Source organism: Lemur catta, chromosome 18 (assembly GCF_020740605.2).
Source record: "Lemur catta isolate mLemCat1 chromosome 18, mLemCat1.pri, whole genome shotgun sequence".
Lineage (NCBI taxonomy): Eukaryota > Metazoa > Chordata > Mammalia > Primates > Lemuridae > Lemur > Lemur catta.
In genome coordinates this window covers 44,363,745-44,391,548 of record NC_059145.1, presented here as the reverse complement: position 1 = coordinate 44,391,548, position 27,804 = coordinate 44,363,745, and the positions used below count along the sequence as shown (strand labels likewise).

The following is a 27,804-nucleotide window of genomic DNA, read 5'->3' as shown; positions in this document are numbered from 1 at the left end:
TTTTTAAATTAAAAAAAAAAAAGTTTTCTCCTTCCTTATTTTTTTTTGTAAAAACAAAACAAAATTTAAAACCCACACATATGGAATAACAAGATCATTTTGTTTGTTGCCGCCTTCCAAAGATCGCCTTCATCTGAATTAAAATGCTGAGTGAAACAAAAATAGACATCACAGTATGCACTCAGCCTGTGCAGAGTAAATGAGTAAATACCATACAGTGCTGACCTTCTGAAGGGGGTGGGCGATAGTTTTATGAGGTGGTGATCTAAGAGGATGCATGTGTGTGGGGTCAGGGTGTGTGTGTACGTGTCTCTGTCTGTCTCTATGTGCCTGTGTGTGTATGTATTTGGGCGAGGGGTGCCTGGTAGGACAATGAGGAGTCTGTTCTCCTCCAGACTCCTGGGTGTGTGGGGGGCAGGGTGGAATGAAGGAAGGAAAGATAAATTTCAGGGGTGGGGTGGAGGTTGTGCTGAGGTGGAAAGGTTATCTAATTGCCAGGGAAAACTTTATTATCATTTGCTAAAAAAAAAAAAAAAAATAATAATAATAATACCAAAATGTATACATAGTAATGTATTTAAATAGTTGCCATACCTGTAATCCCAACACTTTGGGAGGCCAGGAGTTCCATCCCAACCTGGGCAACATAGCAAGACCCTGTCTCCAAAAAAAAAAAAAACAACAATTTAAAACAATTAGCTAGGCATGGTGGTGCATTCCTTCTCTCCTCTCTTGCTCACCCCTCACACGAGCAGACTCTTCCTTGGGCCAATCTTCACCACTTTTAGCTGACATAGATGTCTGCAGGGTCAAAGGTATAAGCAGAGATACCCTGGGTGCACAGTTACTCTGACATGTTATCCACACAAGGACATGACGCCTCCACCCAGGTGTGGGACTGGGCACCAGGTGCTGGGGGGAATTGAAGGTGCCCTTCTTGGGGAGAGGATCAAAAGCAGCCTGTGCCAGGGCACATGGCACAGTGTCTGGTGAGCAGTGCAGCCAGGTACTCATACTGGTGGGCAGACGTGCCCTCATGGTCCCTGGGCTTACTTTGTGACCTGCCACCTGCCAGCTTCCATTCTTTCTCATCAAACCAGATGCCAACGTGGAGTATCTTTCTTTTTCCTTTTTAAGAAGACAAATGCTTGGCAAGCAATTCTGTGCAGATTGACCATTTTCCTTTTCTTGTTAATTCAGCACGCCTAAGACAAAGCTGGAATGGACTCAGGTGGGAAATTGACGTGACAGCTCAGCTCACACCCCATCCGCTCTTTCCCAGCGATGGGCTCAGGCTATGCTGGTTCATTCAGCTGAGTCTTGGCAGGAGTGAAACTGGGGCTGTTTGAGCTTCTGGTTTATTTGTGTTTTGAAGCCCATGGCATCTGCTATATGACCCTCTGGTCATAGGAGTGAGATTTCCCATACAGCTCTCCCAGGCTGGCAGGAGGCAAACTCAGAACTGTGTGATTTGTATCCTGATGCCCCAGCACATCTGAGCTCTTTCTCTTCTCTCCGTCCTTCTCAGATATAGGGTCGATTTTAATGAGAATTGCATTGAGGCCAGGATGCACTTTGGCTCTGTGGTGCTCTGCTGAATGCCACCTTCCTGCTTTTGGATATGTTCTGTGGGAATCAGGGTTTGTTCCCCCGCCTTCCTCTGGAGGTGGGATGGGTGCCTGCTTCGCCTGTGCCTGAAATGAGGGGGAGATGGTTTGGGAGGGGGGGGTAGTTGACAGCAAGCTGTTCATTAGCAGCCTGCCTTCTGCCGTGGGTGCTCAGTGACTGGCAGTGGCAACGTTTAAAAAAACAAAGATCAGAAAGAGAACTCCACAGAAGCATCCTGTTCAGTTGATTTTCTGAAGCAAATGGAGGGAAGGCCTGCTTGTGAGGCTGCATTTCACAGGAGCCCCGTGGCCCGCTCAAGAGGAAGATTAGGAAGCCCCTTGTGGATGTTGCTCTCTTCTGTCTCGGGCTTCCCAGCTGCCGTGGCCTGCAGGTAGAAGGCCAACAGGGAGGAAAGCCCTGGGGACTGGGAGCATGTTCCAGACGGGGGCTGGGCGGCCGGGTGGTTCTGCTTGCTAGCAGCAGGGAGGAGCAAGAGGACGCATTGCAGTGTGACCTGCTTGTTCCCACAGCCACAGAGGGCCTGGGGGCCTGGAGGAAGGTAGCATGTGGCAAGATCTGTGAGGTCTGAGACATCCTGGGGCAAACTCGTAACTGTATTGGCGTGCTTTAGTCCTCAATTGTTAGTGTTCATGCGTCTTTTTCACTGTATTAAATAAATTTAAATCTTCATATACTTGTACAACTAATAGACTCTTAGAAATTTCATTAAATTCTTTTAAACATTTACATTTGATTACACATATGTAATTAATTCTCTCTAACATCACAGACCAACTCTTAGATTCTCTTAAATGTTCCCCAAAGGGAACATATATAGGTCTTACAGCAGTGACAACAAAATTTCTGATGCTCCTGTTTAACTTAAGCATTGGTACGATAGGTTTAATAATTTCTTTGTGAGTTCTAAATCTATTTTTTATTTTTCCAGGGATCTGGAAAGAAAACACTATCTCAGAGTAGCTGTGTTATTTTCCTAGGCCTGCCATAACAAATTACCACAAACTTACTGGCTTAAAGCAACAGAAATTTATTCTCTCACAGTTGTGGAGTCCAGAAATCCAAAATCAAGGTGTCAGCATAGTTGGTTCCTTCTGGACACTCTGAGGGACAATGCATTCTGCACCTCTCTGGAAGTTTCTGGTGGCTGCCGGTGACACTTCTTGGCATCCCTTGGCTTGTAGCTGCATCAGTCCAGTCTCTGCTTCTGTCTTCATATTGCCTTCTCTGTGTGTCTTCTCCCCTCTGTTCTTTTCTTTTTTTTTAATTTTTGATTTATTTTTTTTAATTAAAAAAATTTTTTTTTTTTGAGACAGAGTCTCACTCTGTTGCTCAGGCTAGAGTGCTTTGACGTCACCCTAGCTCACAGCAACCTCAAACTCCTGGGCTCAAGCAATCCTACTGCCTCAGCCTGTCAAGTAGCTGGGACTACAGGCATGCGCCACCATGCCCGGCTAATTTTTTCTATATTTTTAGTTGTCCAACTAATTTCTTTCTATTTTAGTAGAGACGAGGTCTCGGGAAAGTGCTAGGATTACAGGCGTGAGCCACCGTGCCCAGCCCCCTCCCTGTTCTCTTCTAAGGACACTTGCCATTGGATTTAGGGCCCACCTGAATCCAGAATGATCTCATCTCCATACTTTTAACTTAATTATACCTGCAAAGACCCTTTCCCCACATTCACAGCTTCCAGGTGGAGAGATATATATCTTTGGAGGGGCCACCTTCAGTGTGGTGCCGTTCCCTGAAATGACAAATTCTTTACATTTGGCTATAGTGACATAACACATTGTCCCACCCTAATGACACATTCATCTGGAATGTGTTTGAAAGCACACACAAGGTTTGTTTGTCTTACTATTATAATTAGCAGGGTCATATTGAGCTTTTATCTCCCAGGAATTGGGGGTTCTGGTGTGGGCTGTCAGCTCTCCTCCGGAGCCTCCTGGCTAAATCCATCATCTTGCAGCCTGGCTCTGATCCTCCTCCTACCCGGGTGCAGTTAGTGCCCACAGCATCGGGCCTTTCCCTTCTTGGTACCTGCCTCCTCATTCCAGATCCGGTTGGCTTATTCATAGCCATGCTACTTAGGGACATATTTGTACAATGTTTTATAAAAGGTATTAGTGGCAGAAACAGAGCAGCCATACACGCCCACCTCTCCTGCTTTCTGAAATGGATTAAGAATAACTTCCTAATATATCCTTCTTTCCTTTATATATCAGTTGCCTTGTTCACTTGGTTACCGCTTTTCATTTTGATATTCATTGAGGACTCATGGCCTTTACAGACTCAACTTGTCCCCTCTAACCATTATTAACTGTATTCTCTTTTTGATGTTCAAATTGTGACACTTGGCCCATGGCTCCTATACCTAATCACTTCCACCCCGGACGTTTTGGAGTGGTCTTAGCTTTCTCAAAACCTGGTGTTGCAGGCCCATCTTGTTTTTTCCCTGCCCCAAGACATAGGAATCAGCAGCTCTCCAAGGCACCCTGTTAAGGCCTACCCCAAAGCTGCGCATCAGAGAGTCATTGTGCTGCTGATGGGTTGGAGGGGAGTCCTTGTAGGGCCACTTTTGTGACAGAGCTGGAAATAGTATATTTTTTAAATCTCATAAAGTCACATTGATATTTTTAATTTAACTCTTACTTTGCTGATCATTTTTTTATTTTGTTCTTAAAAAACTTCTCAGTTTGTTTTCTCTGAGATGCTAACTTGAGTTTTTATCTTAGTTGTTGTTCTTCTTCTCTCTCCTCCTCTTCCTCCCTCCCTCCTCCTCCTTTCTTCTTCAAATTTCATTTGCAAATAATCCTTGGATATTTTCTCAATCACTTACTGAAAAGTGGAAAAGGCTTAGGATGTGGACCGTTCTGGTTTATATACAGATGCTCTTGTATTTGCTCTGTGAACCCAAGCAAGTGATTCAAACCATTGAGCCCCTTTTCCGTGTCTGCACAGAGGGAGCGTCATTGGGTTGCAGGGACTTGAGGATGAAGTGGGATGTAGAGTACTGGATGCCTGGTGTGCAGCAGGTGGCATCCGAAATGGTGTGGTTGAAGATGCAGGTGACTGAGAGGTGGCTGACCAGGTGGCAGTGAGGCTTATCTGAGCTGCTCCTGGTACCTGTCCCTGTTCCTCTCCTAACTTTCTCAGGCGGGCAGTGATGGGAGAGCATAGGATCGGTTAGGAGGAGGTTGCTTCTTCAGCTGCAATAAGCCTGGGTCGAGGGGGTGCTGGAACTATTAATGTGAAGGAAAGTGGATTTGAAGCCACATAGACCTGGATTTTGATCTTGGAACTATCTTTGCAGAGCTATGGACATATCACTTCATCCTTCTGAGCCCGTGCAATAGTTTTCAAGTCAAAGTTCACTTTGGAAGTGCTCGAGGCTCATAAAATTTATCCATAATGACGATATTTTCTTTGTGCATATTTATACACTGTTTTGTTTCTTTCCCATTTTCTTCAGAAGTGAATTGGATATGTGCAGTCATTGGACTTGATGTACGTTGTGCTCAGTGATGCATTATCACTGTTTAGAAAGGTCCCTTCCCCCTTCCTCCGCCCTGCCTGTCACTCCTGCTCATTACTGTGAACCCAGTGCCTTTGAATTAATTACACTGGGAAAAACTTATAAATGGTGTTTCTACCTCGTTTCTCTAATTATAGCTTGTACTGTCTTTTTAATTGCTCATTTCCTGGCTTATTTCATTTTTCAAAGAATTAGAGTGATGAAGACGCTCATAACTAACATTTGTTGCAAACTCACTTTATCCCAGGCACCGTGCTAGGTGCTCAGCCATGCATTAATTAATGAAAGCTTTATCCTGTCTCTGGGGCATGTATTGCAGTCACCCCCATTTAGCAAATGAGACTGATGTGTCTAACAAGGTCACCAAGATGGCAAATAAGGGGCCTGAACCAAACCTCAGACCATCTGATTCCAAAAACCTACGCTGTCTGCTGTGAAATTACATTGCCGTCCATCCATCCATCTGCCTATCTGTCCATCCATTATTTTTCATTTGTTCTTATGGGTGACGGGGCATGAATAAAATATTAAACAAATGCATAGCGCTGCAGGGTAAATGTGCCAAGCCTTTGTTTAAGAGGTTTCTGTCCTCATCTGACTTTCATGTCGTGCTTTGAGGCATTTGCATTTCCTGTTTCTTTTTTAAATCTTCATTTTGCACATTCATATTGGACGTCCTCCCCAGACATATTGGATTGAACCTGTTGAACGTTGCTGATTTCTGAGGAGTCTGTTAACTGTTCATTTGTGTATTCATGAGGTTTATCATTATCTTTTTAGAAATACCTTAAGGAACTTTAACAAAAACAAAACTTCAGAAAACTTGGGGATGCCAGCTCCGCTCCCCTGTTTTGAGGAATGATGTCTGAGAGGGCCGTTTGGTGGTTTGCTTGGGGCTGTTGTCGGAGAAAGGGATGATAAAGGACCAGAGGGAAAGACGAGATGTGTCAGATAACAGGGGCAGTTATAGGAAGAATTAGAATCATAGACAACTTTAAATACTCACATGTCCTAGAAAACTTACAGTGTGCATTCAGGTTGGGGTTGGGAAGAGGGATGAAAGTAAGTGAGGGAGGCCCAGGGATATGATCTCTACTTTGACCAGGAAGAATCTGGAGTCAGGTTGGAGATGCCTTGGAGGAAAAGGAGATGACAGAGGGGCACCGGTCCTCCAGAGTACAGGTGACAGCCAGCGGACAACATGGCCAGGGATGGTGTCATTCTTTTGTCCTCTTCGTTTTCTGAAGTTTTCTGAAAACCTGTTAATAACTTTAGCCAAGATTCCTCACCAATATGTGTGGTTCCTCTGCCCCATGCAGGGATGGTTTCCCTGCCTGCTTGTTTTTGGGGTCCCCTGCCTTTAACTTCTCTTTTCCCTTCTGGGATTTGAGGCTGTGCTATTTGATAGTGCTAAAGGGTGGAGACTGCACGGCCCACAAGGGAACAGGCTGGGCCAAATGGGCTCAGCAAGCCACCTGGCGGGTGGGAAGGTCCCAAGGCTTGGTCCTGCAGTGAGGAGAGGGTGCCCCCGAGCACGGAGAGGCTTCTGGAACAGAGGCAGGGGACAAGAAGCCAGCTTTGAGGCCCTCACAGCACAGCAATTACAGGCTCTTCAGCTCCCAATCATTTAGGAAGATTGAGATAAATTTGTATTAATACAAAGTATAGATTCTGCTAAAGATTCTGTATATAAGATGTGTGTGTGTGTGTATATATAGTTTTCCTCTTAATTTTCTGTTACACACACAAGCAGGCAGACACACACACACATATATACGTATATAGATATACACATACACATTTATGTATATATGCTGCTGTTGACACCAGCAGATACCTATAGTACCTGGCCAATGGGCCAGTGAAGTAAGCAGTTTTGGTTTAGGGCAGGGTTCTCAACCAGGTGATTTTGTGTCCAGGGGACATTTGGTAATGTATGGAGACATGCTGTCACATCTGGGGAGTAGAGGGTGGCGCTACTGGCATTTAGTGGGTGGGGACCAGGACTGCTGCTAAACATCCTCCAGTGCCCAGGACAGACTTTCACAACGAAGAATTATCTAACCCCACGTATCAGTAGTGCTGAGGTTGACGAACCCTGTTTTAGGGGATGAACTTTAACCTATAGTACGTCTAAAATCTAATTCTCTACTACCTTATTTTTATTGTGAAGTATGTCAAACATGTCAAATTCTTAGGACTAATAAATGTTAACTCTCTATTTTTTGAAGGAAATAAAACATTACAGGTGCATTTATAAGGACAGTTTTAAAGCCTCATTCGCTCCCTCCCTCCCCAGAGGCAAGCACCTTCCTGAGGTGGGCTGTGTCCTGGTGTGTATTTTGTACTCTGATTGCACGCGTGAGCATTCCTGAGACGGCTTGTCGTGCTGCCTGAGCCCTTTGTGACGGGGCTGTCCCCTGTTTGTCTCCTCTGTGTGGGGGGGGCAGGCTGCTTTCCCAGAAGTTTGAGAAAAGGCATGAGCAGAGAATGGTACTGTATCTAAATGAAAATGTTTCCATTTTATAAGTAATCTACATTTCCTTTAGGTGTGGTCAAAAATTTTAAACAATGTTTAATGTTTTAAATCAGGTTGGGGAAAGAAAACCAGAAGTAATGGTTTGCAGATTTTAAAAGATGGTGTTTTCCAAATTTAGACTCTTTCTGTGGTGACCCAGAATAGAGCAAATAAGCTTGTCCTCACATTTGCCAGAGGTGATGGCGCCAAGCCGTCCCCCACCCGCCTGCACCCTCCCTGTGTGGCGTCTCTCAGCCTCTGCTCCCAACATCCTTGGAAGACATTTCCTCCATCTCTGCATCATTTTTTAGAGCCGGCCAGTTTCTATGGCAACAGTTAGATTGAAAGATGAGCAGTGAGCAGGAGACGTGGCTCGAGTGAGACGGCCGGTGGTGGTGTGTGTCCCTGACGTCACCCTCCGGGCGTCTGGATAGGACGATCCTGGCTACTCCCATTCAGGGCTGCCGTCCAGTGCCGCTTTATTAGCAGGGCTGCCAGGGTCTTAGATAGCTCTGCAAATTGCCTCCCTTTCTGCTCCTCCTACTCTCCCTCTCCCCCGTAGGATTTTTCTTTTCACTGCCCCTTTTCCTGTTCTGGCTCCAGACTGTCATTAAGAATGCACAGCCTAATTCTGGTGTGTTTCGGGATGCTCTTCTGCCCAGTGTCCTGGAAGGACAGGGAGGCATGGCAGCGTTTTACTTGACGTTGATGGTGCTGTGAAGTCCGTTCTTCCCTCTGCAAGAATACTGACTATGCAGAAATTTATCGAAGCGGATTATTATGAACTAGACTGGTATTATGAAGAATGCTCGGATGGTAATTATGGCCCCTGCAAAACAGAGTGGGAATATATAGGGACATTGTCTGCCACTGGGGGGGTGTCCTGAAACCTTCTCGGGAGACGGGCGGGGGGAGGCACTAGAACTAGCACCATCGGCAGACATGCATGACTCTGACAATTCCAAAGCCGCGGTGGAGGAGGTGGCAGGTGGGCAGGGCTCTTTACCGTGGAGACTCCTCTGCGGTATGTACGGTCATTTGCTCAGAAGGGGGAGATGGGTTTTGGTGTGCTAGGCTGGCAGGCATTAGACTTCTGTTGGATTGAATTCTCTTTGGTGTGAGACGTGAGTGTGGTGTTGATGCTTGTGTGTGTGCAGGTGGAAATGTGTTCACTGTGCTCTTACTGTCCGAGGGGTTAGGAACCTGGAGGCTGGAATAGTGTATTCAGGAGGTGGCTTCTTAGACTGTCAGCAGGAGGCCTGGAGGTTTCTGCCCTTTCCTGAGCCCAGACCCGGAGGCCCTGGGGAGGCTGGAGAAAAGGCAGGAGCAGCTTCCCACTAAGCGGGTGATTCAAATAAATTTTGCTTGTCGGATCCAGCAGAAATGGGTGTGGGGAGGTGTCGGGAGGGGCAGGGAGAGAATGTATCCTGTCACTATCCTGGTTTGTGCAGGGAGGGTGTGGCACATTCCAGAGGAGAACTGGGTGGAGGCCAGTGTGTGGCAGGACAGGTCTCGGGAGGTTTCAGGCACACGGAAAGTAGTGCTCTGGTGTGTTCTCAGAGGTCACACCGGGGGGAGGGGTCTCAGGTTCTATGTCATTGGACATCAAAATTGTATATTACATAGTTAATCTGTCTTTTTAAATTTCTTCTTGAAAATGGCCCTTAAATTACATGCCTTAAAAAAAAAAAAGGACATAGTTAATATATATACTTTGAGGGTCTGTTCCCCAGCGATATGTTCCCAGCCCCACTTGAGCCATTAATAGGTAAGGTAACTGCTTTTTAATTGAATCGGGAGTTTCAGATTGCTCTAACAGTGACTACGTTTGATTAGCCTGAATGATGTAACAGGCTGGGACCTGGCCTAGTTAGTAAGCTGAAGAACTACATAATTGTCTCTTATCTGCTGATTTTTGCCATGACTATGGGCTACAGAAGAGGGGCCAAGAGGCTTTCTCAGGGGGTGGTATTTAAATACCTGGGAAACTTTGCCAGTTGAGCCCCACTGTCCCCTAGCATTAGGTGAAGACCTTGTCATGTTGGGCCTGTGTGTGTCTCTAAGTATCCTGGGTAACAAGGAGTGGAGGCAGCTCCCAGGGTCATGAGGGAAAGGATGAGTGAATTCTTTTTTCCTTTGGATATGCTCATTCTTGAAACTAGCTCCCATCCATTACCTAACTCCAAGAGGCAATTAAAGAGATACTTCTTTGTGGAAACCGTCATTGACCTCTTCTCATTTCCTTGGCGATTTGTGACTCCATAACTTAAGTAATTGATTAAGTACCATTGAATTACGGAGCGTTGGTCACAGCAGAGTGCCTGTCACAGGCCTGTGGAAGAGTCGGGTGTGGCCATGTCCCCAGTGGATGGCATCCTAGAAGTGGGGGAGGGAGATTTCTTAATGTCTTGACCCAGTTGCTACACCATCCAGTTCTCTTTACACCCCAAAATAAAGCCAGTCAGTGGCCTTGGTCAATCTGGACGGTGCGAGGAGGCCTGCTCTTATCTGGGTCTCCATCGGAAGGATTTTCTTACCCGGCAGTGCCTCAGTTGAGTCTTTTGGCCCCGAGACACCCTGATCTCTCTTCTTCCAAGAGCAAAGGAAAATGGAAGAGGAGACGGCTCATCTGTCCAAGGGTAAATAGATATTGACTGCTGTTACTGTCCGAATGTATGCTGAGCAGAGTACTTGCCCTTTAACCTCTTGTGCCATTATGGATGAAGGGAAGAAGGTTGTTGGGACAGAATTTACTGGGACAACTGGCATTTTTGTAATCCCATCTAAAGAGACAGCAAAAAAGGGAGTAAAAGGAACTGAAGCCCCAAAATGGTCTGGTTTAGAAAACCTACAAAAAGGGGATTTCAGGTATGTGCTGATTGTGTGGTGACTTGTTTACACGTTTCTAACTAGTTGGGTTTGTTCTGTGTCGGGCACTTCAGTCTGGAAATGAAATCTCCCCCTGATTACGTGCACCTTTTTGATTGCAAATCAGCAGACACACAGCATTGCTTTGTCTCTCTTATTTATCATTTGGCACCTGAATCATTAATGAAGGAAACTTCTAGGGAACTTCTGATACCAATGAAAGGTGAGTCAAATGTTTTGAAAAAGATGCAAAATCATCGTTTATGTCAGAGTTACTGACTCACACTTAAATTGCAGTGTTAGCACTGAAAAATTAATATGTATGGATGGGAATATAGATCACAGCTCAACTAGGACCCCTCTTTAACAGTTAGAATTGAGAGATGACACTGTTCCCTCATCTTTGAGGTTTAGGAGCGCTTTATTCAGTGTTGAATAATTGTATCTGTCTCCTTTATCAATTTTAGTTGTGGTGGTCCTAAATCCATCTTATCTCTGCCTCCCTCTCTTCCCCATACAGTAAGAGGCATGGGGCAGGGGCTTATAATAATAAGAAATTGGCGAGGGGAGGGTTGTTTGCCCAATACCTTAAGTTTTAGAGATTTGAAATAACCAGTGATCAACATAATATAACAGTAAATTGTAGAATTTGCATATGTGTACTCAGTGTTTACAGTTTAAACTCTGGTGTCAAGCAGAGTCTTAGTTACCTGGATTGGATAGGTCTGATCTCTGGTGCAGAACTTCTAAAACTAGGGAAATCATTGAAAATCACATGCTTATTAATAAAGCAGATTCTCAGACTCACTTCAGACTAAGGGAAGCCGTGAGAAATCTAAATTTTTAGCACATGTTTTCTTTATATCAGGTGTGTTTGGGAAACTGTGCTAATGTCAGCAGAGAGCAACCCCAGGAACTGGGGTCTGAAAAATAATTCCTTAGGTCAGTCTCGGAATCTTAGATTGTTTCTTGGCTACACTGGTCACCTTTTAAAAAGCGTGCTTATAAAAGGTTGGGTTCATTATATATCCTTAAGTTAAAGAAAGTGTGCCTTTTTGTAGTTATTCCAAAAATAAGTAGAATAGCAGAGTTCTCTCTTGGAGTCTGTGCTTGAGGCCTGTTTTGCCCTCTGTGTATGGACACGTCTGGGGACTTCCTCGAGCCTCTGCAAAACCGGATTCCCCATCTGGAACGTGGGAGTAACCACAGTGGTTGGAGCTGTGTGAAGAGTGTAAATAAAGGAATAGTTCTTGGTAAGTGGTGAAGAGCCAGGTCAGAGCTTTATTTTATTTTCTCAGAAACAGTACTAGTTATTAAGTTCTTTGAAAATATATCTCTTTGAAAAGGCAAATGGTATTTTGAACAAGGTGCAGTGTTGTGACCACCTGTTTCCTGCAGCGGAGTCTTTTGTGATCAGACTTGCTCTCCTTCCCACGCCCCCCACCCCTTTGAAGGTATCACAGATTTGAGTGTTGGGGCAGGAGGTGGTCCATTCATACTAATTTGCAAATGAGGAAACTCAGACAGATTGCTGCAGAAGTTGTTTTTATGACTTCCATAACGAAAATCCCTGGCAATACACAAGGGCGATCACGTGTGTTCTGTTACTCACTTGATTTCAGTGACCTCCAAAATGTCACCCCAGGATGGGGGTGGCTGGCTCCTGAGTAAAGTTCTCTTAGGGTTATTTTAAGCATTAATTGAAGAGCTAAGTTTCTGAGATGATTTTTCTGATTTTCCTGCACTTTGTTTCCCTAAGCGTCAGTGCAAACAGACCCCCATTTCTTTGCCTTGTGTTTATTGTGTGATGCTTCCTTGAAGGTAGAGGTTGACTCTTTCCAGGCACAGCACTCTCCTAAAAGGTTGTTGAGGTGATTTAAAAAAAAAAAAAAAAAAGGAATGAAATGTAAATAGTTTTATAATAGTTAAGTGGCGTAAGCAAGGTCCTTGGAGTCATGACCTTAATATCAGGCTAGCCCTGCTCTCTGGGGCAGAGGAGTGAAATGCAGGGGGTGGCACATAGAGCATGGGTGGGACAGGTAAGAAGAGACAAGGATGCCTGTGCCCCCTGAAGGAAAGGGGAGTCGTGCTGAACCAGACTTCGGAAGATGGAAGGATTTAGGCCTAGAGAGGTGGGGAATATTGCAGGTGTAGGGGAGGAAAAGCTTCATCCCTCTACCCCACTAGGTTCAGTGGCCAGGACCCCTGCAAATTAAACTGATAAAAGACAGATTAACAAGAAAAAAAAAGATGTAATTACATGCATAAACAGGGACAATCACAGAGAGGCATTTAGAATTTGGAGGTATATATACCATCCCAAGGGGTGACAAAGTGTGAAGAAGAGGTGAGACAAAGGAAAAGGGGTTTGGGGCTCTTGTTGGGGTGTGGGTTAAGGGGGGGCAGTGACTAGGAAGTGATAAGCAAAGATGGTTTAGTTAGGTGTGCACAGATTCAAGTGGGTGCCTTATCCATTGATGAGAGATGGTACAGGAGAGGGAAAAACCTTTACAAATGTAAATTTCCTATTTTTAGAGCTTTTCTTGCATCTGCTTTTCCTCGATTGCCTTCTGCTCAAAATAATCCTTATGCCAAGGTGGTGTATTTTGGGGTGGCAGTCTGGTCCCTTTCACAGGTGAGCTAAGGCAGGAGCATTATGTGGGCAGAAGTTAGCAGCTCATTTTGTATGAATGAGGTGTGGTGGGAGGTCAGGCTGGAAGCAGAGGCTCCAGGGGAGATGGAGGGTGTGGGGCCAAGAAAGTCTCAAGCTCACATCTTGAAAATAAGGGGCATGCTTTAGATCAGTGCTGTCCAGTGAAACCTTTTGTGATGGTGCAAATGTTCCCTTCTGTGCTGTCACATATGCTAGCCACTAGCCACATGTGGCAGTGGGCACTAGAAATGTGGCTAGTGTGATTGCATTTTGAATTTTATTTTAAGCCATTTAAATGTAAATAGCACCAATGGCTTGTGGCCACCCTTTGGACAATGCTGGGTAGCTCTTTGGGAAGATGACTTCTATGGTGGAGCAGGGGACACTTACAGAAAGATGTCCCTCTGCCCTGCAGGAGGTGGTTGACACCTTCCTCCTCTGGCCTTCCTGTCCAGCGTTCCCAGAGGTGGGTCAGGAACCCACTGGCTGCCTCCCTGCTCTGGTCCATGCCTCTGGTACAGCACACGCATCTCTGCTACCTGTCTCTCACCCCTCCAGGTCCAGGCTCCATCTGCAGCCTGGTCTAGCTCTCTCCATCCCTCACTGGGCACAGGGATTCCCAGGCTTTATTGTTGCCCTCTGGGGGTCATGTTTTGCTTTGACTTTTGGAGAAACCACTCTCTATCAGAGAAGATGCTCTTTGGCCCATCTTTGGCTTTAACATTGAAGTGAATGCGGATGTGCGTGAGTTCTGAGAATTCCCTCACATCCCACATAGTGGGAGGAAAGAAGAGATTGGCTGAAGGGGTATCCTAAAGAGTGTCTAAACCCTGAGAAACGGGGCAACATGAAGAGTCCAGGGCGGTCCTGTGTTCAAAATGTCATGTCCTACGCAGCCTGAAGGGGTTTCAGCTGGCCTAATGTGGGACCATTTGAAGATCCAAATAAATAGTAATGGTAAAGGATTATAACTCATGGAATAAAGTAAGACAGCACAAGTCCATGCTGATATAAATAAATGAATGACTAAATGGGAGAGAAGAAAAAGTTATTACTAAAGTAGACAGTTAACTAATGAGTGCAGGAATGATGGAATTAGAAATTCACCATTTTTCATCTATCCTAATAACTGATTAAGGCAAGAATCATCAAAACTAGTGGTCTCAAAGTATATCACTTTTGAACAACAAAGGGGACAGTAGTAACTTTATAGTGGAGAAACCTGGCAGGTGTCGCCTGAGCCAAATGAACAAAGTCAGCATGGGCATAGTGACCCACAGCAGGGCCTCCCGGTAAGCGCACTGAGAAGGCAGTGCCACTTCTGTGGTGGTCTTGCCTAAAGCTCATAAACCGAACCTAATCATAAGAAACATTAGCATACCCAAAGTAAGGGACAGCCTACAAAATAATTGGCCTGTGTTGTTCAAAAATATCAACTGTCTTGAAATACAAAAGCTCAGAAACTGTTGCAGATTAAAGGAGACTAAAGAGACCCGTCAGCTGAATGCAGCACACGATCTTGGATTTCTTTGCCATAAAGGATATTATTGGAACAACTGAGGAAAATCTCAGTAAGGTCTGTGGATTAGATAATAGTATTGTCTCGATGTAGAAAGAGAAAATAAATGTAGTAAAATGTTACCATTTAAGGAATCTGGATGAAAGATATCCAGGAATTTTTTGGTACTATTCTTGTAACTTTTCTGTAGCTTTCAACGATGTCCCTCCTAAAAAGCAAAATATTCATTGATCAGTTCTGGTGGAGGCATATAGGTGTTCACTGTTGCATTATTATTATTATCATTATTATTTTGAGACAGGGTCTCGCTATGTTGCCCAGGCTGGCCTTGAACTCCTGGGCTCAGCCTCTACCTCCCAAGTAGTACTATGGGCACGCACTTTCACACCCCACTGTAGTATTCTTTAAACTATTCAGTATATTTAAATATTTTCATAATTAAAAGTTGGGAAACAATTAATAAAAAATGTCATGTTCTAAATGTTTATTTAACGTATAGAGACTTGGATATCATTTGTTAAGGGTAGCCTAGATTGAGTTAAAAGATGAGTATAAATGACTTGATTATGAGTGAAATCACTTGAGAGTGTTTTCAAATCTGTGAAATTAGCTTGTGTTTTCATTTATGTACAGTGTGGCCCAGCACAGTATCCTGCCCTTATAGTCATTCCGATACTTGCTGAATGAATCACGCACAAGGTGGAAGTTCTGCTTTCCTTCCACCCTCCTTCCCAGGGGTTCAGAATACCTGTCTCATTAAGAAGATCTTAAAGATGTGCCCAGTGTCATCTGAATTGAATTAACAAATCGAATCTGATGTTTATTGAGATTAAAGAAAGATTTTTTTCTGAGCATGTGTATGTAATATTTAAAGCTCATGCAGTTTTCAAAATGCGATTTTGAACTCCCTGCCTCTGAATTTCTGTACGCCCTTTTTACAAAGAACACATCTTTACCATGGTAGAAGGTGGCACTCATTTTCAGATTCTAAAAAAATTAACCAAAGAATACAAAGGTTCCTAGGTTTTGTAATAATTTTTTAATAAAATCTTTATTATATTCTGATTTTATATTCAGAGGCACTTGCATATGATCTTATATTAGTCTTTATGGAGGTAGCAGTTAAGTTTAGCAGACATTTTTAGCTACCTAAGCAGAATCCTCAGCACTGAGGATTCAAAGATGAATGAGACGTAGTCCCTGAACTTGTGCAGAGTATTCTTTTATGATGATCTTGTCTGTGCTAAAATCTTTTCCCTTGGTTTCTTGGGGGAGGCAACTCGCCAGAGAGGTTGAATAGGCCCCCTGGTGTAGCTTGGAGCAGGGAGATCTGCCACGGAGCTGGGAGATGGCTGAAGCACCGGGATTGCAGAATGAGCTGCGATTCTCTGAGATGCCAGCACCGGAGGCCACTGTTCACTGGGTTGATGGAGCAACCTGCCGTTCCCACTTTACAGGCAAAATCAGACAGTACGGAGGACTTGGTGTCAAGATGTGCAATTACACTGTGGATTCTTTTTTTCAGGCAGCACTGCAAGCTATTAGGCTTTAGATTTTTTTCTTGCCTTGTTCTAGCAGGTGGAAGAGATCTTTATAAATTTGGCTGTGAAAACACAGATTTAGAGTAACAGTGGGATTTATAAAATGCAGATTCATGAAGAGAAAAGGCAATGTATTATTACCAAAGAAGGACTGGGATGAATTAAGCCTAACACAGTATTGGTTACTGCATTTTTTTCCTTTCGCTAGAATTCAGAATGATCACTCCCTTCCCCTGCTTGGCACTGTCGTCGGGCTGATGTCACAGTCAGATTTGTCTCTGCTTCTCAAGCGTGCCACAGGAAATCTGTCATCTGAAGGCGTTGGGCATTGCTTCACCAGGGTACCTCCTCTGCTAGCAGCCTACCTTTAGACAGGTGTACCTGCCTAGGGCTTGGTTGGTATCACCCTGTGCAGTTGCTATGAAACTTCCAGGAAGCTACCATTCCTCATTGCTCCTGGGGGGAGAAGAAGTGGAGACAATCTGGAGGAGAGAGCTTGCCGAGGTCCTGTACCTGCCTGCCGGGCACCCCTCCAAATCCACTGCACCTGTCAGGCATTCCTGCTCCACCAGGTGCTTCTCCCCGCCCCATCCCTCCTCCAGGCTCCTGGGAGCCGCCCCCTTCCGGGTCCTCCCTGTGTGATGCTGGGCTGTGGCTCTACACACTCCCCTCCACTACAGCTGAGCCAGGGCATGCCTGTGGCCCAGGCCAGGGCCCAGCGTGTGCCCCGTGGGCCCGGGCCCCCATGGCTCCTCTGGGCATGCAGCCCAGAGCTCCCTCAAGGACGGCCCCTTAGGGTGGTGTTTCAGTTTGGGGCTGACTTCAGCAATGTCCCTGAGAGACGTGGAAGGGGAAGAAGAATGTTTTGAGTATGACTGCCAGGATGAAGAGAGGAAACCCACCCACGAGCAGTATGACACCTTGGACCTCTTGGAAGAGGGTAAATTCTGTACTTTGCTCAGATTTTATCCTTTTGTCGATAGCGTCTAAATAGGCTTAACTGTTTTACTGATTTCATAGCATTCTTTTTTTTTTTTTATTGAGGTACAATTTAAAATACACAGATTCATGTGAATGGCCTAAAGCCGCCCTTTTAAGATGCCCAGCCAGAAAAGCAGCATTTCCAGCTCCACTGGAAGTACCCGGCCCCCCCCCTCTAGTTTACCCACCTCCCCAGAAGCCATTGTTCTGACTTCTGTCACCTTACATTTGTTTTGTCATTTCTTGATCTTTGTGAACAGATTCAAACAGTGTGTATTGTGTCCGGCTTCTGTTGCTTAAAAAAGGTCTTTGAAATTCATCCATGTTGCTGCAAATGTCAGTAATTGTTTTTTTGTCTTTTTCCTTTGTGGCACTCCAGCACTCTGGTTTAAGAGTTTCAACGGTTTTCTTGAAACTGAATGGGTTTCTGTAAGTTAATGGACAACAGACTGAGTCGTTATTAAATACAGCATGTTTTTGTGCTGGCAGTATTTATTTTTAAAAAAATGATTAATCACTGATCTGAAATAAGGATTTTTTTAAACTTAGAAATATTTCAATGAGAAAAGCCCAAGGGCCAACCTTAAATCACCTGGGAGCCCACGGGGAAGGAGGGTGTTAAGTAAAGATAGGCCCAGATGCCCGTGTGAGTTCCTAGAGGGGCTTCTGGGGCCTTCACCCACAGCCCAGAGAAGGGGGCTTTTGGGGGTTATCAGGATGTTTAAACAGTGACCTACATGGACATTCCTTAGGTGTCTTGAGTAAAAACAACCAGAGTACGTTTTCCGAAGTCTGCTTCAGTCAGGATGGTCTGTTTTCATGTCTCAGGATAACTTTTATTTTCAAAATTATTTATAATCTGTTATATATTGAAAGTGTTTTTCTTTTGAAGTTACTGTCCTGAAAATATTAATACTTCACCTCCAGGACAGCTAAAAATATTTTACTGGAGAAAGGGAAGAAACAGTGGGACAAGCCAGAGAGCAAGGGGCCCAGTGCTGAGGCCTGGAGCCTGGCTGGCGCTCCTGGCCCTCTGAGGGAGGAGACGGGAGGGGAGAGGAATGACAAGAGAAGGGCATCCACCTGCTCCTGTGGAACTAGGGCCAGCCCCGATTTCGCTGGGTTAGCTTCCTGTGCCTTGAAGCCGAGCTGCTGCAAGTGCAGCCAGTGCCCGCATCACCTGGGAGCTTGCTAGAAATGCAGACTCTCAGGCCCCAGCCCAGGCCCACTGAGTCAGATCTGCATTTTGACCAGATCTCCAGATGGTGCGCGTGCATGTTAAAGTACGAGATGAGCTGCTGCCTTTAAAGCATAACAAGATGATTTAAAAAAACCAATCATTGAAACTTACGATTCTAAATTAAAGGCTATACAATATTCTGGAGCAATATCATATATCCTAATCAAAAGAAGAAAAAATTGTGTTGTGTACTGTTCATATATGAAATATATATATATGAAGAGATGTGTGCATACACACACATACACTCTCCATATATTTTGTTGACCAAATGAAATAACAGGCACTAGAACTTAGAGAACACAAGGTTAGATTTACTCTGAGCCAAGTTTGAGGACGTAAGCCAGGGGTGGGCGGGTGGGACACAGACTGAGAGTATGTCCTGGTATGGTTACATGAGGCACAGTATGTACACATTTTCTAACAGGGGTATGCGTGTGGCACAGAAGGTGGGGGAAGCAGGTAGTGAGGCAACAGTTACATTCTCGTGGTTCTGATTGGTGCTCGGCGGGGCTGTGCATAAGATAAGGTAAATATGCAGTTGAGGGAGAAAGTTTTGGTGTCTTAGGTTCTGGTGGAGGGCGACTGATTCCATCTGTCTTTGTTTTGCATCTGATACACAGGTTTATGATGAGTACCTGCCAGTGAAATATTTAACAAACTCCAGTTACACAGGCAAGAGGTCAGCTTTAGGGCCCAGGTTTCATTCCTTGTGTGCCCGACAGTGGCCATCATGGGCTACTGTTAAAATTTTCTTGTGAATTTTCCTTTTTCTGATTTTATATACATACATACATACACGTGTATATATATATATATATATATATATATATATATATATGAACTTTTTTAAAAACTGAGAGCCAGATGATGGTAGCAAATGTTTATTGTGCACTCACTATGTGCCAGGCACCATTTTATTATTATAATAAATACTTTATGTGGACTCATGCCTTGAATCCTTAAAACACTCATGAGCTTAAGTACTGTCGTAGTTTCCATTTTAAAGGGTTATAGGAGGAAACTTAAGTAACTCATTTAAAGTCACACAGCTAGTAAGTGGTCCCAACTATTTGGAATGGCTGTAGAGCGCTCTGCTCTTGCTAGCAGTTCTCACAGTGGAGTCCCTGACCAACAGTGTCAGCGTCACCTAGGAGCTTGTTAGAAATGCACATTCTTGGGCCCCACCCCAGACCTGCTGAATCACAAACTCTGGGTTTGAACACGCCTCTGGGTGATTCCAGTGCACATTGTCCTGTGCTGATCATATCGCTTAGATAGCAGTGTCTGTCTCTGCCTGTGGTAGCACTCAAGGGAGGGGACCCTGCCCTGTAGTTGCCATCTTATGGTAGCCAATTATTGCATATTCTCTTCTTTCCCCCCTTTCTCTAGTAAAATATGTTTGCTGGCCTTGTAGATGAAGTATTAATAATATGTTCATGACAGTAACCTCAAAACACTTTATTATCAACATGCTTCGTTTTCTTTGTAAAATAAAACCAACTCACTTTTAAGGTCTGCTTCTGGCCTGAACGAAGTCGGTGGTGCAGATGAGGAAGATAACGACTTGGAGGGTTTGGTTTTGTGGCCAGTTTTGCTGGAAACATGTATCCCAGAGCAGGCTGGGCAGGACTGCGTGTGTCACTGTCACGGTCACACCACCTTATCTTGAGTTCACAGGATGCAGGTTCCACATGTGGAAGACAAGTGCTCTCTGAGTAGTGGAAATACGTGCAGGGATTTGGGTCTAACTGTGTTACCTGGGTTCTGAGGTGGTTTTCTACATGGTCTAAAAGAGGCGCTTTTGGTTGAAAACTACAGGACACAGTTATTATAGTATTTGAGTTGCTTTGAGAGTTATGGATATAGGATACATTTGTTGTCCTCTCCTGGTCACCTTGTGGGGTGCTGGGCACTTTCTGATGTTACCCATTTAATCTTTAAAACAGCCTTTGGGATGAACATTATGCCCATGGTGCCATCAAAGCACCCGAGGCTCTGCGAAGTTGGCCTTGTGCTGGGTCCCCCGGCTGGAAGCACAGGGCATGCAAGGGATCAGCCTTCCACCATGCCCCAGGCTCAAAGCTGATACAGTTCTAGGCCCTTCCCTGGTATCATCTCATTTAATTCTTTTAACCCACGAGGTGGGTGCTCCTGGGAGACCAGGCACCAGGAGAGGCGGCTTTGCTCTCATTGTCATTCCAGAGAGAGGAAACATTTGGGCTGTGTGTTTTCTGGCCACCGAAAACTCGCACAGTGCAGAAAACAAAATTGATCTGAGGTGCTGAGTGGAGTTCTTGGAGGAGGGCTCTGTTTGCTTTCCTTTCTCCAGGCCTCTGTCCTCATGGTAAGGTCAAGTAATGGGTCATTGTCCCTCTCTGTGCCTGAGCAGCTGCACTGGCATGAGGAAAACACTGGTGAAAAGGGCAGTTTCTCATCATCAGTTCATTGTGGTTTGTTGCATGGCAGATTCCCATTGTTTTCTCAAGGAAATGCTTTAAGAAGCCTGACTTCCTAATTTCTTCTCACCTGGGCATTTCCAAGGCTATTACCCATTTGCAAGATGAGGCATTAAATTTCTGGCAGTTGTCACTCAGGATTGCTCAGGAGGTGGCAGGATTTGGAAAGAGCACGTGCCGTGGTCTGGAGTCTGAGTGCTTTCGTTAGCAGGTGTAGGTTCCCCGAGGCCACAGGCTTACAGGAAAGAGTGTATCCTGCCCTCCATAGGGGTGGCTTTAAGAGCAGGCAGCATCAGTCTTTTGCACAAAGGCAGTTTTCAGGTGTCGGGCACTGACCAGAAATTATAATCTGGCAAAACAGATGGAAAAAAGTGCCAGTTGGTGGTAGGAACCCAGAGCCTCCCATGTTTCTGTCCAGCGGCTGCACCTGCTGGCCACCCAGGTTCTCCACTTGGTTCCCAGGCAATCTGGAGAAGCAGCACAAATAGAGCACATTCCTCCGGCTTGAGCGGGCATTCCTGGGCTGCAGGGGGTGGGCTGGGCCTGGTGGGAAAGGACTGGGCCTGGGGTGCTGAGCTGTCATGCTTCAGGCCTCTGCAGGCTGCGGAGTGGGAACGTCAGCCCCAGAGAAGGGGCCTGGGTCCTGGTGTCTGTGTTAATACAGTGTGACCAGCGGCACTCAAGGGCACTGTGCATGACTGTCCCGCTGGGTCATGGATGAGGGAGGAGCTGGCGTGGCTTATCAGTACCCACTGCAGCAGTTACAAAGGTCTCTTTGCTCATGGCTTTCCTTGTCCTGGTCTGGACTTGGGGTTTGGTTCTAGGTGTCCGTGGCTGTCCCACATAGACCTCCTGCAATGTCAGTTGCTCCTGTCATGTCACTTGCTCCTGTGATGTCACTCGCATTAGGGTGGCTCTCCTAATGGAGTTGGGGCACCAGCATCACCCCAAGGCTGGCCACGGGCAGAGCTCCCTCACAATCTATATCTTGGGGTCCTTTTGCTGCTCTCCCCACATCTGGTATCCCCAGCTTTCTTGTGTCTGAAGTTGCCAGCAGCATCTCTCACCTGGCACTTCCTGCTTGCTCCTCTGTATTATGCTAATTTATGCGTGTGTCTTAACCTTCTCAACTAGGTCAAGAATTCCTTGAGGGTAGGATTCATTTATTTACCCAACAGAAATTAAGAATCCAAGTTGGGGGTCAAACAGTTGAGGCCCTCCCATAATAGCTCTGTGATCTTGGGCAGTTTCTTCCTAATATGGGGCAGTAGTCATACTTTCCTCATGGATGTAAACATTAAAAGAGTTGATGTACACACAGCACTTAGAGTGCCAGGCACCTGGCGAGTGCTCAAGAGCGAGCCATTTGGTTATCATCTCATTAAACGTCTTGATGATAAAAAATCGCTGTGGATAAACATTGGGTGTTCCATTTTGGGGTGGGGTGAACGATTATAGCACGCAGCAAACTTGGTTCAAGTCCATGGTTATGTCTCGCCTGACCTTGGCCTAGCCACTTGGCCTCTGTCTCTGTCTGGTTTGTTAAATGGGGATCATATTTGTGTTGCAGGGGTTGTCCTGGGTTTTAAGTGAAATAATTTTTGTAAAATGCCAGGGGAGAGGTTGGCATTTCTGCCTCTTAAATAACTCACTTTGGCACCCTGCTCTCAGCCTACCGAGACAAGGGAAAGTGAGCCAGTAAGATAGTGACACTACAGGTGCAGTTAATAATGGCACTAATGAGCAGTGAGGTGAAGCCCGAGCTGTACTGTGTAGGTCTCTGCCCTTGGCAAGTGACACCTCACTCCTGCCTCCCAGGGCAGAGATGGGCACCACACAGACATGGGTAGCGGCCATACAGACTGCTGATCGTGGTGGGCCTGGCTCTGGGCTGGCCTCTGCCCCTGCCGCTGCCCCAGAGACCTTCACGTGAAAGCTGGGGTCCCCAGTGCCTGTCTGGTGGGGGGAGGGGTAGCAGGCTGCCCATTTGCTCCCAGCCTAGGACCACAGCCACTTAGTTGTTGCCTTCTTGTTAATGCGTCTGTCTTAGCAGCTTCCCACCTCTTCTCTTAGTGTCCTGTGAGGGCTTTTTCTGCAGAGCCTTGTGGCCGGGGACAGGACTCACCAGAACACACGCTCACCTTGGGGTGATGAAATATACACCAGGGCATTTATGTTTTTCACCCCTCTCTGAGATGTTGGTGAGAAATGAGCTGTTCTTTGCAAGTAAAACAGCTTTTTCCATTTTTTTAAGTATCAACTGTGTGTCTGACCCCAAATGAGTAAGACTCAGCTGCCTTCATGTGACTTAAACAGGCCTGGCAGGAAGAAGGTTTGTAAGCGTTTGTTAGGTTTGTTCTGCCTGCCCAGCTGCAGCCATTTTTGACATGAAGACATTTGGATCAGAATAAAATGAAACTGTGGTGCCTTTTTTTGTTTTGTTTTAATTGTAGAGCAGTGAGCATTATTTTTTATGACCAAGTACTGTGGGCCCTCACCCTGTCCCAGTGTCCACGTTGAGGCCTACATCAACATACTTAGGTTTTGTTTTGTTTTTAAAACCAAGTACTGTGTGTCGTATAGGACTTAGTAGTTAATTCACTAGGACTAGTCAGTGAAGGCCAGGTTATTCTGAAGATAAATATTGAGGGACAACAGCAAAGTGAGAGACTTGGCTGCACCTCCAAGGAGGTGGCTGTAACTTGGGAGCACAGAAGAGGTTTGTGCCTGGGGAGAGAGTTCAAAGTCGAGCTCTTGTTAAAAATTGGGTGGAGATGGCTCTCAGGTATGGGTGTTTCATGAAGTGCTATCTCCCATCTGACTAAATTTTAATGACAATTCTCTAATTAAAAACAGTCTACATGGGACAGATTAGTACCTTTCTGTGCTCTTCGTCAGTGCTGGTTTCTTAGCGGGCGATTTGCCATTCCTAAACAATCTTGCTGGCTGACTACACCATTGTAGCCCAAGGAGGGCTCAGTCAGGGGTTGAGGTAATAAAAGAATGGCTGGAATATGGTGTGCTTCAGGGATGCTTGTTTGCATGTTATTTGGTAACATAAAATATTGACATATAATTTACATACTGTAAAATTCACCCATTTGACTGGACAACTCAATAATGTTTGGTCAATTCACTGAGTTGTGCAACCATCACCATAAAAGAGGTTTAGAACTTTGCACACCCTCCAGGGAAATCCCTCATGTCTGTATACAATTAAGCCCTGCTTACACTTCCACTCCTAGGCAACCACTAATCTTTTTATCTCCATAGTTTGCCTTCTGTGATACTTTATAGGAATAAAAACAGAAAATACGTGGTATTTTTGTGTCTGGTTTTTACTGAGCATAAGGAATTTGGGGCCTATCTCTGCTGTAGCATGTATTAATATTCATAAGTACTTCATTTTTATGGCTGAATAACATTCCACTGTATGAATATACTACATTTTGTTTATTCATTCACCAATTGACAGGCATTTGTTTCCACTTTTTGGCTGTAATGAATAATGCTATGAACACGTATATACAAGTTTATGTGTGGACATACGTTTTCATTTTTCTTGAGTAGATACTTGGGAGACTTTAAAAAGTCTTTGTGACCTTAGGCAATTCATCCGACTTCTCGAGGTCTCAGTTTCCCTGTCCTAAAGCGTGGGGATAAATGCGCCTAACTCACCAGCGCTGTGTCTGGCAGAGAGGGGTGGGCGTTGCTGCTGTAAGCTGAGTCACAGCAGCCACACAAAGATGTCCCCCCATCAGAAGCGCTTTGCCACATTGGCCTGGTCTGGGTGTCTGGGCAGACTATAAAAACTAGAGATTTTACAGAAGTGGGCAGAAGAGGTGAGACTTGGATAGGGTGTCAGCCACATGGACGTACCTCCATCTTGCTGGGCTGTGGGAAGGGCGGGAAATTCCCAGATGGAGAAGTGGGAGAAAGTCCCTACAGAAGGAAATAGCAGGCACACAGTGCCAGGCCTGACATCTGAGAGTGGCGTCACTGGGTGTGGATGTGCTACGGCGGAGAGCGGGCTTGGGTGGTAGGCGAGGAGGTGGGAGGGGTGCGCTGGGGCCAGGCAGGGATGGTCCCTGTACGTCCCATGTGTGGAGGCTGCTGCTTGTAGGAAGTGGCAGAGCTGAGGAAGATTGTTAAGCAGAGCAGGGGCTGACTAATTCAAAAGCTTTAAGGGACTTCTGTTTTGTAATAGCTGGAAACTTGGCGTGAGTAGTGACTTGTTTAGAATTTTATGGGAAGCTTTTCAGCTGTGGCTCCCAGGTTGTGAACCTCCACTCCCTGCCCCTGTGAACAGGGCAGACAGCAAGTATTTGTTAAGTTCACTTCCTGGAGGATCAGGGGCAGATGTAGTGATGCTTTTTCTTCCTGGCAGCTGCTGCTGCTGGTCAGAAGTGGGAGAGGGGCAGTCCACTGGTTTGTGGACCATTCTTTTCTCTGACACCCAAGTACCAGCTCTGCTCAACTGGGAGTATCAGAATTTCTAGGGGTATATGTCTATTTTGGAAGTTTATTCAATTTGCTTCTAGATTTTATAATAAAAATAATAGAAAGTAAAATTTGACTTCTTAAAAAACTGATGTCAAGATACAGAAGATAGGAGGAAAAATTACTGGGGGGAGATGGAGCTCACGTTCTTAAAAAAAAATGTTGAAAAACACTGTTTTAATTAAATGACCTATAGATAAGGCAGAAAGCAAATAGCCCAAAATGCAAATATAAGAGGAAGTTCTGAATATCTTCTCTCTACTCGGGGATGTTGGCTACTTGTCTCTGAGTGATAAGGAAACAGTGTCTTCTTGAGGATTTGCGAAATTTTTGGTTTTATATACACATACACACATGTATGTGTAAAATATTTATTCACTGTAGAGATATGTAAAGATGACGTTAATGGGAGAAATGTAATCAGAATTAGATCAAGAAGTGATGAGAGCTGTTTGTTCTAACAACCTCGTGGGAATCTTTCGGCCAAAATACATAAATGAGAAGTGAGGTGTTGCAACTGTAGCTCCTTAAAGAAGGATAAGGCCAAAATGTCAAGGAACCTCATCAAGCCTGTTAATGTGACATGTAGCAGGGAGACAGGGTTCCTTGGGGAGGGCAAGTTGCCGTGATGGAACTGTGGAGGTCCCTGCCACCCACCCCACCAGTCAGGTCCCTGGGTCCCACCTCCTGGACAGGTCCCAAACCTTACCTGCTCGAGCCCTCCCTCAGCCTGAACTTTGTGCCTACCCTCCTCTCCCACACTTGCCAGAGGGCTCATTCGGAAGGAAGCCCATGTCCGACCTGTCAAGATCAAAACCCCAGCGCCCCACGACTGCTGTGTCTTCCTCCGTGGGGTGTCTCTCAGGGACCTCTCAGTTACAGTCATTCCCGAGCCTCCCACCGGCTGCATCTCCTTGGCATCTCACATTTATGAACAGGAGCTGGAAAATGTGTGCCAACGTTTATTTTATTTATCTACTTCTTTTTGGCTTGTCAACAACAGACATTTATTTCTTATACTTCTGGAGGCCGGAAGTCCAAGATCAAGGCGCCGGCGTGGTTAGGTTCTGGTGAAGGCCGTCTTCGGGTTGCAGGTGGCTGACTTCTCCTTGTATCCTCACGTAGTGGAAAGAGCAACGTTTATTCTTAAAATTGTTTTGGACATGGCTTAATTTGCGTAAGAGTTGCATTACTGATTTCCAGGTGAGGGCACCCTGCCTCTGTTACCCCAGTGAGCTGTGACAGTCCAGTCACGTGTCTCCCTCTCTCTGGTCAGCCAGCCCAGGGCTGCTCATTCAAATCTGACTTCATGATTCCTTACTTTACTGACCACCCCAAGAGGAAGATCTTGATTCTCCTCTCAAAGTGGATTCTCCCAAACCAAAATTTCACACCTGCAGCTCCTGGGAGTGTGTTTCTGTCAGCTGGGCGTCCTGCCACCTCGGGTTGTAGGCAGCCTCTGCCTGGGATGTTATTCCACAGTGACATCAGTGACTGTCCCGATGCCAGAGGTCTCACTGGGCTGCCACTTCTCGCTCCTGACCTGCCACCTCACATGCCAGTCTTGAAGGGGGACATCACTCTTGTCCCCATTGTCCCAGTGAGAAGCCCAGATCCTATACTTTTTGATTTACCTCCCACTCAGTCTTATCTCTTAAATCTCAAGAAAAGAGCCCCCTTTTTGCCATTCTGCTGCCACCCAGGATCTCCTTGGATTACTCTAACAGCCTTGATCCTGAACACCCCGAGTTGCCTCATGCCCCCTCCCCTGTTGCTCTACACTGGAGCCAAGATGCTTTCTGGAGTACAGAGCTCATGTGGACACTCCCCCCTTGAAAGCCTCCAGTGGCTTTCCAGGCCTCAACCCCCCTGGGCACCTCCCCCAGGCTGCCCTGCTTTCTGTGTGCCCCTGGAGGGCAGGCGTCCTGTTTTGTTCAGTACAGAGCCTGGTGCAGGATAATGGTGGTTTAGTGTTAGTTTGATAGTGCCAGAGGTACAGTGTGTGCACTATATCACTTTGCCATAGTAGGTAGACAGGTTACATTTAACTTCTTTTTCTAGGAGTTGGACAATAATTTTCTCACATTAAGTTATTGTAGAGGTTTATGGCTGCTCCTTTACTTTTTATTTCCTGACACATTTTTGAGTGGAAGTGGATTTATTTGGTAGTGCTCTCTGGGTTGGAAATGGAACTTCTATTTGAAGTACTATTCCTGTGGGAGAGAAACTTGACCACAGTTTATTGTAGATTTAGTGTCTAGAAAGTTGGTAGTACTTGAAAAGCACAGCCTGTCCTTATCTTATTGTTTAAAGGCATGGTTTGTTACTTTCCCACCCTCACTGGTCGCACCCCTGCGCCTCATT

The 27,804-nt window shown here is 45.5% G+C and overlaps 1 protein-coding gene across 9 annotated transcripts in view; it reads left to right on the top strand.

Annotated features, from left to right (window-relative positions):
• Nucleotides 1-27,804, top strand: part of TRAK1 (trafficking kinesin protein 1) — a 171,658-nt gene that overhangs the window by 97,462 nt on the left and 46,392 nt on the right. The window contains exon 1 of one of the 9 annotated variants that reach the window (XM_045530938.1): nt 16,901-17,200. The exons of 7 other annotated variants lie outside the window; for them this stretch is intronic. In XM_045530938.1, coding sequence (XP_045386894.1) covers nt 17,089-17,200 — 112 coding nt within the window. In that variant the 5' untranslated portion in view covers nt 16,901-17,088. Of the gene's footprint in view, nt 1-16,900; nt 17,201-27,804 lie in introns of those variants that run through there. One more of the 9 variants, XM_045530944.1, reaches the window with a different exon arrangement.